Source organism: Cariama cristata, unplaced genomic scaffold, assembly GCF_000690535.1.
Source record: "Cariama cristata isolate BGI_N322 unplaced genomic scaffold, ASM69053v1 scaffold45868, whole genome shotgun sequence".
In the NCBI taxonomy this organism is placed as follows: domain Eukaryota; kingdom Metazoa; phylum Chordata; class Aves; order Cariamiformes; family Cariamidae; genus Cariama; species Cariama cristata.
The window spans coordinates 25,378-36,578 of record NW_009632547.1 but is presented as its reverse complement, the minus strand read 5'-3'; the positions used below and the strand labels follow the sequence as shown (position 1 = coordinate 36,578).

General features: G+C 38.7%; 1 protein-coding gene across 1 annotated transcript in view; it reads left to right on the top strand.

The window, feature by feature from the left end:
- Positions 1 to 174: 174 nt before the first annotated feature.
- EIF2AK3 (eukaryotic translation initiation factor 2-alpha kinase 3) overlaps positions 175 to 11,201 on the top strand; it is a gene marked incomplete at its 3' end in the record, with an annotated part of 33,468 nt that continues 22,441 nt past the window's right edge. The window contains exons 1-3 of the mRNA XM_009706374.1: positions 175 to 273; positions 5,170 to 5,234; positions 6,430 to 6,559. Of these exons, the coding sequence (XP_009704676.1) occupies positions 175 to 273; positions 5,170 to 5,234; positions 6,430 to 6,559 (294 nt within the window). The remainder of the gene's footprint in view (positions 274 to 5,169; positions 5,235 to 6,429; positions 6,560 to 11,201) is intronic.

The window sequence follows — 11,201 nt, the reverse complement described above, 5'->3', positions numbered from 1 at the left end:
AGTTGGGCTGTGGGTGGTTGTGTGTAGAGGGAGGGGTGCCTTGGGAAGGGGCTGCGAGGGGAAACAAGGGCGCTGCAAGGTGCTGCGTGGGGTTAAACTGTAGGGACACGCAGGGAAGTATCTGAAGGTGGGAGGAGAGGTGCAGGGCGAAGGGTGGAAAAGATCCGTCCCGGGATGGGGCTGGAAGAGGCCCTGCAGCGATGGACAGGCGGGACGGGGGGGCGAGGGAGAGGCAGTGATGAAAAGGTACTTCAGGACCTCACCATTGCGAAGGTACTTGTGGTTTTCTGTGGTTGTTAGTAAGGAGAAAGGGTGCCTTAATTCTTAGACAAATAAGCTGCCGGATGTCATGCTATGTGACGTCTGGCTGGTCTGCTTACTGTGGTAGTACCAAGTCTCCATCCCTTCCTTCACCTATTACCGGCTGGCAGTGTGGTGCCTGCGGGAAGGAGACCCAAAAGCACTGCGTCTGTGTCTAAACTCTTTCCAACACCTGCAAATCACAGTTGTTCAGAGTATCGTCTCTCTTTCTGTCATCTTTTATTTTTCTTTTTAAGAAAATGCGGTTCTCCTGTTTACTTATTAAACACAGACACTGGTGTATGCTTGAAAGGGAGCCAAACATGCAAGACAAATTGCCGAACAAGTTTCAGGATATAATAAGGGGAAATAAAATACTTAATAACCGCATGTGGCAAGAAGCTCTGGCAAAAGGAAGATTTTAATAAATGACTCAAGTGCAGAAGTGTTACTGGGCTGTTTTCAGGCTGTTTCTGAATTGGCTGAGAAAGATGAGGTGATAAGCCACAGCCAGAGTTTAAAGGAAGAAGAGCATGACTAAATGCCTACTATATTTGAGAACCTGTTCTAAAAATGAAAAGCCTAAAGCTTTTTGTTATTATACCCGAGCATTCACTTAGAACAAGAAACGGGCTGAAAACTTGGCATCCTGTTTTCTTTGAGGAAAAATTTATTCACCTATTAGCAACAAGATCATTTTTTTGTGTATCAGGTCGTCAAAATCCTACCTAGTTTATTACAATTCTACTGTATTCAATTTTTAATAAGACCTTCATTTATTTAGCCCTGAAAATATTTTAAAATTACTTTTCTGTTTGACTGCTAGAGCTAACTAAAATACACTGAAGATGTTTAATTTAGTATTTTAAGCCCAAGATTAAATGTAGCTCTTCTCTAATTGATTACTGCATAGGAATAGATTTGCTGTCATCAAATAAAAATAGAATGGCTGCCTGGCCATAGTATTTGCCTGCATTTCTTTATTTTTTTCATCTGTATTTGTGAGATCTCTTATCACCTCAGCTGATTATTCTTCAGCAATAAAATATCCACGTAATATAACAGGTCAGTGTAATCTGGAAAAGAAAAACAAACAGAACAACAAAACCAAAACCCCAACTGTTTTTGCTGTAGGCAAATGAATGTAACCATCTTGGTTTTGACGATTTTTTAAAATTTCCTATAAGAAAATGTAAGGGTGAGTGAATTACCATGCTCTTAACATGCAAACATGCAGGTTCTGAAATTGGAGTAGCTGTTTAGAGTTCAAGTTTGACAAACAGCCGTATTTGCAATGTCCCAAGTGGCTTTTGAGGGTTGAGGGTACTAGGGTTGGGTTTTTAAACTGGAATGGGAATAGTGTTAAATGTTGTACCCAAACAATGATGAGTTCTGCTTTGTTTTTCTAACAAAAACAACTTACTTGAATACATACAAACTTTTTATCCGGTGAAAGGGTGTAGATGAGCTAAGTAAGTGTTCCTCTATCCTGTTTACATATTCCCTTGCAATCTTAGCCCTTTTCTTCAGTTCGTAGGTAAATCGGATACCTTCACTTCTGTAAAGTAGAACAGAGCAGTGCTCAGGCTACCTGATCTCAAAAAGTGGGCTGTGTTCATGATGGGATATAAAGAATGGTTTTAAGGCCCAAGACTGGCTTTTTGTCAATGTATGTGGAAGTTTGTAGATGTTTTGCATAGTTTCAAGGGGGAACATTATAACTGCACTTCAATAACAAGCTGATGTGTGTGAGCAAAAGAAGATAGGAAATGGTAAGAAAACATTTTCATTTAACCGTAGAGGCTCTTTGTAGATTGTCACCGTGGAGGAAGTATGACCAGATGTGTTTTCATATTGACAAAGTGCAAATAAAATCTGAGTATGTAGTCTCTACTAGCTGCTGTGGTTGCAGATATTTTCATATATACTCTGTTGTACTGGCCCCTTGCTTTAGTCCTTCTGTTGGCCATCTGTAAGGGCCCAAGAGGGATTTTATTCTCCTCCATCACTTGGTTGATAATGTGTTCTGGAGGAGCAGCTAGAGGCAAGGTGAAGTATGTAAGTGTCTTCATCATTTTACTGATGTTCGTTTTTTAGGTGCCTGGTTGATGGATCCTGGGATTTAACTAACTGCCTTGTTTGGAGTGATTCCATTTTGTATCTTTTTTTGTTGTTGTTGTTCTGGTCCAGGCTTGTGGAGACTGTTGCAGTTCTGGATTTGTGTTGGTAGGGTTTTTTTCCTTCTCTAGTATCTGTGTGGTGTGATTCACTCCCCAGTATAGTCCATGATTTACTTTCAACAAATGTCTTGCCGTTTCAGGGATTTGCAGCCTTGATGCTGTTTGTCTCTATCCTCCTTGCTTCCTTGGCATTATAGTTGTGACTTTTGACCTTTTTACCTTTGACTTCAGGTTGGGTAACATTTTGGGTTTTGTATGATATGGTGTGCGGAATCGAGGTCTAGTTTGGTAGTGTTCTTGGAAAACTTGTATGTTGTTGGAAACTGGTTTCTTTGGTCAAGTTGGTCTTTAAGCTTTACCCCAGTCAGGAGGTTGTGTTGATAAAGCCAGTGATAAGGTGCTGTTTTGGAGAGTATAACAGTTTATCAGGCTTAACCGAAATAGTAGCTAACGTGGGAATTCCGTTTGCTTGCAACTTGTCGATTGGGTGTCCCAAAGAATATCGCTATTTTAGTTTAATGTAACCGAATTGCAGGTACAGTCCTAACTTCTTCAGCCAGCAAAGGCTTGCAGAGAGATGGCTAAAAGGACGGCTCATTATTTTTGGATTGTGGCTGTATCCTACTGGTATTTGTAAGAATTTGATGTAACAATTGTGTGTAATACGCTACAGTAAACTTAAGATAGCACTGTGGAGTGACAAAAAGCAAGTTGCCTGCCTCTTTTTAAGCTCTGAAATAGTTTCTTAGTAGTTGCCTAAACTGCTTTTATCAGATTGTGTTAATCTAGTGCTTGATTAGACTACCTGAAAGGTGGGAAGATCTCTTGTCACCACTTCATACTTTCAGTATGCAAAGCTGCAAGCAGTGGAATCTCGCAGAGAAGGGGGGGGGAACTTGAGAAAAGGAAAATCTGACAGCAAGAAGGTACAATGCTAATATGAGTGTAGGGCACATGTAGACAAATTGCAGATCTTATACCAATTAGAGTTCAAGTGACAGAATTTTAACTCACTGGAGTCGGTCAGAGACGGGGAGAACAGGTATTAAGATTTTAATTTATAGAAAAATAGAGGAAGTAACGAAGGATTTTATTACAAGAGTAAGGATTTTTAGCAGTTTTTGCTGACATGCAGGATTATTGTTGAAAAGCAAGATGAAGATGGGACCAGAAACATGAGTATTTGGTTCAAAATGAGTGAGTTATTAAAAAAGCAGAGAGAAATGAATGCTTTTCTTGCACCTAGTTCCAGTTCTAAAGGTAGCCACATGCAAGATTTAGGTATAGCCGAGCCGGTCCTGTTCCTATGTCTCATCGAAATGTTTGCTCAGTAGATGGATTTTGTGAAACAAAGTCCATTATAGAACTAGAGACCAAAGGGACTAATAAAGAGTACCATTGCACCCAAGAAAAATCGGGGTTTTTAGAGTATGCAGAAGTGGTTGGTTTCTCAAATTGTGTGCTATTGGTGCAAGTTTTCACCCCCCCCACCTTTCCTAATCAGCTAAACTTGAAATGTAAGTGCGATTACACTACGGTTTGGGTGATCAGAGGTCATGATGGAGGTACAGATTCCAAAACTGCTGCCTTGGGTGGTGGTGGCAAGGATTAAATAATGAGATAGCTCTTGGGGAAGGTTGAGGTTTGTGTCTGGTGGGGAAAGATAATATGGAAAGGTAAGATACAAAGGCGTAAGTTGCGCCAGGGGAGGTTCTGGCTGGATATTAGGAAGAACTTCTTCACTGTAAGAGTCATTCAGCATTGGAACGGGCTCCCCAGGGAGGTGGTGGAGTCACCATCCCTGGAGGTGTTCAAAAAACGTTTAGATGTGGCGCTTCGAGACATGGTTTAGTGGGTTTAGTGGGCATGGTGGTATCGGGTATACAGTTGGACTTGATGATCTTTGAGGTCTCTTCCAACCATAATGATTCTATGATAAAACATCTGTTACTTCAGGCAGAAGTCAAACGTGAAGAATTAGATAAAGGAAAACAGTGGGAATAGGTGGGAAGGAAACAACAGTGTGGTTTTAGGATTTTTCTTCTCTACAGTGTTACTGCTAAAATTCCCTCCATTCTAGCTACGTTTCTCCTTTTTTTATGACTTAGTTGTCAGCTGTATCACCATGAAATTTAAATAGACCCACTTGGAATAATATTTTTATGCAATGCTAGAGAGCTTCAGATAAACTGGTTTACCATATAGCTAACAGATTCTGTTACATGTGTGTCCAAAGCCTTTAGTGTGTGAGCACTTGTTTACAGTGCTTGAGAATGGATAGTCTCCTGCAAGCCGGTTTATTATTAACCTGGTCTTGGTTTCTGTACAGTTGGAATAATTGTATGTACTCAGCTTATAAAAACTCATGTATTCTACTGTTCAAATATTTGCACAATTGATATTTTTCTAACAGTTTCTTAAACTAAGCTTTTGGAGGAATGTGGCACTTGGCCACCTTCAGAAGTAGGAGCTGCTATGTTATTTTTGGTATGGATTAAAGATATATTTCATTTTCTATTTATTAACAATCTAGTGCTATAGTACAGTATAAGGTCCTATAAAACGTGTGGGTTACTTTTACTTGTAAAACTGCAATGTTTTACATGGCCTTTGTTATAGGTGATGTAATAAGGTGATGTCCTTGAACACGTTTTTAAGATCATGATTTTATTTTTTTCCCTCCTTAAAGAAAAATGATAGCCCTTATAATTTCCTCTCTAAACTTCAGCTTACTACACTGGTGACTTTGGACAAGTGAATATATTTGGCTTCAGTTCTACGCCACAATTTAGTGCCCCTTATTGTTTAAAGTAGTGATTCATATACATGTCTGTGTGCATTACCTCTCCCCCGCCCTTTCACCCCCACCCGAAAACAGTTAATCTACTCATTAGGTTTATTTGCACAGTTCCTTATTCTTATTGAAACCAATGTCTATAAAGGTCCTTCTGGGTCACTAAGTTTAGCCCCCCTCGGTGCAAGCGTCGGTAAAGTGATGGAGCTGTACTCCCACAGCATTTAAAGATTGGTGAGCCTGCTGCAAGCCAAAACTGCCAACACATCCCAGCTTTTTCAGGTCAGAGAGAAACAATCTTCAAGGAAAAAAAGGCCCTTCAAAAATGCCTTTTCAGTGTTTTGTCTCTGTGTTGTTTAGTTTTTTGATTTGGGTGTTTTTTGGCTTGTTTTTTTTGTTTAAATGCTTGAATTCTAGCCTAAAGAGAAATGCTTATCCTAATTGTACTGCTGTGTAAGAAACAAGATTTACTAAAATTGATGAGCTTCAGGCACTGCAGCAATCAACAGCTAGCCTGCCATTGCCACATATCCCCAGACAGATAGGCTACTTAAAGCCTAAGCTTGCTTGCTTTATTGTCTGCAGACGTTGGAGGTTATTTCTAGTGTCCAGTGTATGCCTTAGACGAGACTTGTTTTATTCTAAGATGTGTCAAATCTCCAGGATTTTGACATTTCAACACAGAGGTATTGAAAACTTAGTTGCAACTTAATATTTCTTACCTGCTGATTTGCTGGGTTAATAGTTTCAGGTTTAGGTTTTTTTGAAGGGAAGTATTAAAGATCAGTGTGGAAGGGACTGGAAAAAATAGGATCTCTACTATACTGTTCGTATAAATATCTCAAAAGAAGATGATCGCATTGTGTGTTGTAGTGGTTACACCTGCGTGTGGGAGCAGAAAGTCAGCTATCTTCCCCTGAAACTGAACTCTGAAAGTCTCTTATATGTAAAATAGTTCATGACATCCAGCCAGAGACCTCAACTTTTCTACTTTCTCTTGTTGGTCTAGGTAGAGCTACCAAGGGAAATTGCTGTTTTGCAGAATATATAGACTTAACTTTAAAGCTGGAGTTGCACTCTATTTAATAGAGAAAGCAGCTAATAGAGAAACTCCGTATGGCTGTAGTTTTGACTGTGAATGCTTCCAACTTGCAGATCTCTGGTAATTATCAGCACTTTGGATGGACGAATTGCTGCACTGGATCCAGAAAACAGTGGGAGAAAGCAGTGGGATCTGGATGTGGGATCAGGTTCTCTTGTGTCATCCAGTCTCAGTAAACCAGAGGTAAGGCTTAATCTCTTTCCTGACTAAATCTTTAAAAACTGAGTTTTCTGTAATAAAATGAATGCAACTTCTTCCATATTTGATAGATGTTAAGTAAAGCAGCAAACTTAGTATGGATAAAGTTTGGTAGCTGTTCTCAAACTTTTTTTTGAAGTTCTTACATCATGTTGCCATTTCAAACTAGAGTGTGTCAGCATTTTAGTCTTGCGATTGACGTCTGTGATAACTATCAAACTAGATGATGTAACTGAGTTTGGGAATTGTATGTAATTGCTGATTGAAAGTAAGTTACTTGTAATTTGAAGCAAATGAAAGGATCATCTGCTTTGTATTACTAGAGTATGCTTTGGCAAGTACTGGCTTCTTTTTTTCCCCCTCTCAAAAGCAAAAGTCCTTGTGACTTAATAAATGAACAAAGGATTGTTTGGTTTTGTGGATTTTTTTAATAGTAGATAAGCAGGCTGCCTATGTAATAGAATGTGTTAGCAATGAAATAGAGTGGTGAAGGTCACCCTAAAGAGCTGAGTGGTAAAGGCTTGCCTCACTTCTTGCTGATGAACTGTAAGAAGGGAATCTAGAGTTAAATTTCTTGTTCAGTGCTATTTCCACTATCCGTTTGGATAAACTTAGGCTAGAAATTAGAAGGAAGTTTTTTGCCCTTTTTTTTTTTCCTACACTAAAGAAGTGAGATCCTTAAGTCAATCTGTCCTAGAATTAGGAGGAAAAAATATACCAACTAAGAGGTAGTTTGTGGTGATGACAAAGTGCACGGTCCTTCACAGTCACGGATGGTTGGATTTGATGACCAGTCCTATATTATGCTTTTGCATGATGAGCATTGGGCAACAAAAGTTGAATTCAGGGGTATTCAGTATGAGTTTCTTGCTTTTGGTTCTTTGTTCCTGTCTGTTTACATGACCTCTATTTTGGTATAAAGAAGTCTAAGGAAAGATTTGGTCTGTTGCTGTCATAGTTTAAATATAAGAGCTAGTAGTAAGTATCTCAGATTGCAAAAGTAATGTGAATGTTAACTCATGTTCCTTTGTTTCTGAGAGAATTTTATTTACAGATGCAACTTTTTGAGACTTGTTCAGATGTATTTTTGTGTTCACGAAAAAACGGTGTAGGAAAGAAGAACTTTAGCCCCCAAAATATGTTCTAGAGCAGAAGCAAAAAGAATACAAAAACTGTAAAGAGAAGGATGTCAGTTATAAACTGTGGTCCTTCACAAATGTTTTTAATACTAGATACTTAATTGGTCTGTTACCTGTTGCTGCAAATAGTCTTGGGTGACCACAATGAAGACAGAATCACCGGTTATAAAACACGCATTTGAAATCTGTGCAAATGTAAACTTCATGTTAAACTACAAATTAAGATACACGAGCCCAGGTTTTTAAAGATTTCAAGAATGCAAGCATTTAATCCTGTAGAAGTGTTTTTGCAAATCTAGATCTTGTCACTGAGTTGGTCTGTCCAAGGTTTTGATCTTTTTCCAATGTAACTGTAGAAACTAAAGATTGGTGCTTAAACAACAAACATTGTAGTTTGTCCATGCAATACTTAATTCCCTTTTGTGGCTACAGTAGATTGTGGGAGTCATAAAAATACACTTTTAAAAAGCGTTTGTTTTACATACAGGAAGTTTTCAGATGGGCTTTCAAATTGTTTCATTTCTACAACTGTGGCCAAAGACACTGATGGATTTTGGCAGTTAAGATGCAGAGCCTATGAGAGAACTAATTTTGGAAGTAAAACTTCATTCTGGTTTTTTAGAAGCTGTTAAGTGTTATGAATATAGGCCTTTTTAGACTTACTGTCATGTAAACAAATGCTGTTAAGATAAGACAGAATTTAACAAGGAACAAAAATGATAAATACTCCAAATAAGCGACACTTAAACATTTAAATATTTATTTTAAACATTTAAATATTTAAATGTTTAATCTGCTGTCAGTATCAGCTGAAAGAATTCATGCAGTGAATCTGGACGCTACTTGAGTGAGTAACTGGCCTCATTAAAATTGTTGAGACAATTCTATTATGGGTTAAAATACTAACTTCAGTCATTGAAGTCTCAGAGTCTGTCGTCTCCCCACTCTACAGTATTTCTTCTCTGATTTGGGCATGTGACACGTTAAGTTTTACACTCTCAAACTATTGAGGCTTTTTCTTCCTCTTCCAACATTTTTGAGGTAAAAAAGGTCTCTGTGCTTGCAACCACAACAATATCTTCATCATAAAACAGTATCATTGTGTAAGCTGTTAACCTACATCTTCTTGCAAGAAATGGCAGATGAGAAACTCTTTGTGTTACACTTGCAGCGGTAAAGATTTGTGTTCTTTCAGAGCGAGGAAAGTGTGCGCTGCTGTGTCTTGTTTTGATGATTATTTTCTTTTAACTATCTTGGGTGAGAGTGCAGTGAACTGTAGTTCCAGGTCCTGGTGCAAAAGCTTCAATTTGATTTCCAAGTGCCTTTTAAGAAAAGATATTAGATCTTAAAACTTTCAGTGTTTAATAGAACAATAGTTACTTCCTTTGCCTAAGTGTAAAATGTCAACTTGGCTGTCTGGAGCTCATGTGTTAATTAGGAAAGCGAGGTAGTAAAATTTCAAATGTTCCAGCAGCTCTGTCAAACACTTCAGATCTTGAAACTACTGCTTAAGACACTGACAAGTGAGATGTTCATCATTTGTCATGTGAACAGATCAATTAGAAAGGAAAGACTGCTGAACTACTAATTGTGTGTCTGGGTAACTAAAATGGTAAAATTCATTCTTTGGCTCTAAGCTCCAACATAAACAATCATGGTCAGGGTGCCAGAGCTGAAAAGGTATGACTCTGCATTTCAGTCTCGTGGATAAGAATTTAAAAACTTTGTTTTGCTATCCATTGTGTTAAAATGAAAAGCCCTTCTCTGTAAAAGCTGTATGTTTACAACAAGATTTCCTGTTACTTGCACATAAAGATTGCTTGCCGAAGTTCAGGGTAAAGTCATTGAATCTCAACTTTTCTAAAAGGGAGCTTACTTTTAATGAAAGCACTTTAATTTAGTCTTTAAAATTTAGCTTTGTAATGAATACATTGTCTGTACTTAGACAGAAGAGAATGCTTTTGGAAGAATCAGCCTGTTTAAGTAATGATGCTTAATCACAGTGAAAATAGAAAACTGTCTCTCAAGCAGTGGAAATGGCTCGTAGCACATTGTCATGAGACTGTTGTCGTTTACTAACGAGGCTGATGTGTCCTCTTACCTGCATAGCTTTATACTAAATTACTTAATGGGTTCTTTTATGAGGACCTGTTGTATGAGAGAAATGGAAGTGTGAACTTGCCAGTATATTAAAATGACTGGCCAGTAGTGGCTAGTATGATTGATGGGACGGGGGAGGCTGGAGAAGAGATGGAGACAGAAAAAAAGCCTACTGTGGGATGGATAAACGGTAGAGAGACTCCTGTGAAAAAGCTGGTAGCTGTTGTTTGATGAGAAAGGGGAAAATAAGTGGGATAGTTGATGGTGATGATGTGAGAGTAACAGCTTGAAAATACATTCATGACTGTGACACGTTTTTTTCTTTGCGCTGTCAGGAGTGCTGCAAGGAGTTCAGCCTGATGGTGCAGCTCCAGTCGTAGTAGTTTCAGTGCTCTGGGCAGAGACTACATGGCGACGTACTTGGTAAATGTAACTGTGTTGGCTCATGATTTGGCTGTTACAGACTAATCCCCAAATAAGCCTCTTATTTCCTTGTTTGAGAGATTGAGGGTCATGGGACAAAATGCGTTGCAGTCCACAAGGCTGACATTTATGGCAGTCATAGTAAACATACCACTGTATCCTGGAAAAATGAATTAATTTGGTTATGTCCTGTCACAAAATCTGTCAACATCCTTAACCCTCTAAAGGTTCTCAGAATCTGAATTGCATTGTATATGTATTAAATTCTTGCCTTTTTTTTTTTCTTGATAGCCACATGAAATAAACTTTTCTGCAAGCTTAGATGTCTGCGTGATTTATTTTTTTTTGGACATAAGTGGCATATTTTTGTGGAATATCCCAGTATTATATTTTTTTCTCCAGAGAAACGTGGAGATGCAAAGAAGTTTTATACTGAAGTCAGCTGAAAACTGATGGCATTGTAGGCAAAGTGAACCCATAGATATCTTTAGCAGATTGTTCCTTTTTTGCCCTTTAGAGGGGCCTGATGCTTAAAGCAGGGAGTTGGGAAAGGATTTTGAAATCTTCAAGGCTTCACTAGTGACAGGATTTAATGTACAGTATGAGTGTATGTTGGGTTTTTTTCTTTTGGTTTTCCTTCCCTGTATCAGCATCATAAACAGTTTCAAATTTTCAGTGCTTTGCTTCCCCAAAAGAAATACTAAGTTCTCCTGTGAAGTGTCCAGGCACCTGGAAATCACTTTAAGGTACTGACTGCCTGCACCGTCTTGCACATTGGATAAGGCAAACTGTACGCAGTCAAGCCAGAGAAGAGCCAAAAGCTGTCCTGGGTTGCTTTGGGAACATAGGAAGAAATTCAGTAACTCTCACCATTGAGCCTCTTAAACTTTGGCACAGAAGAAATTGTAAAACCCACACTGAAGCAGGTCAGGGCAAGACAAGAGGTCAAAACACCCTCTGAGGGG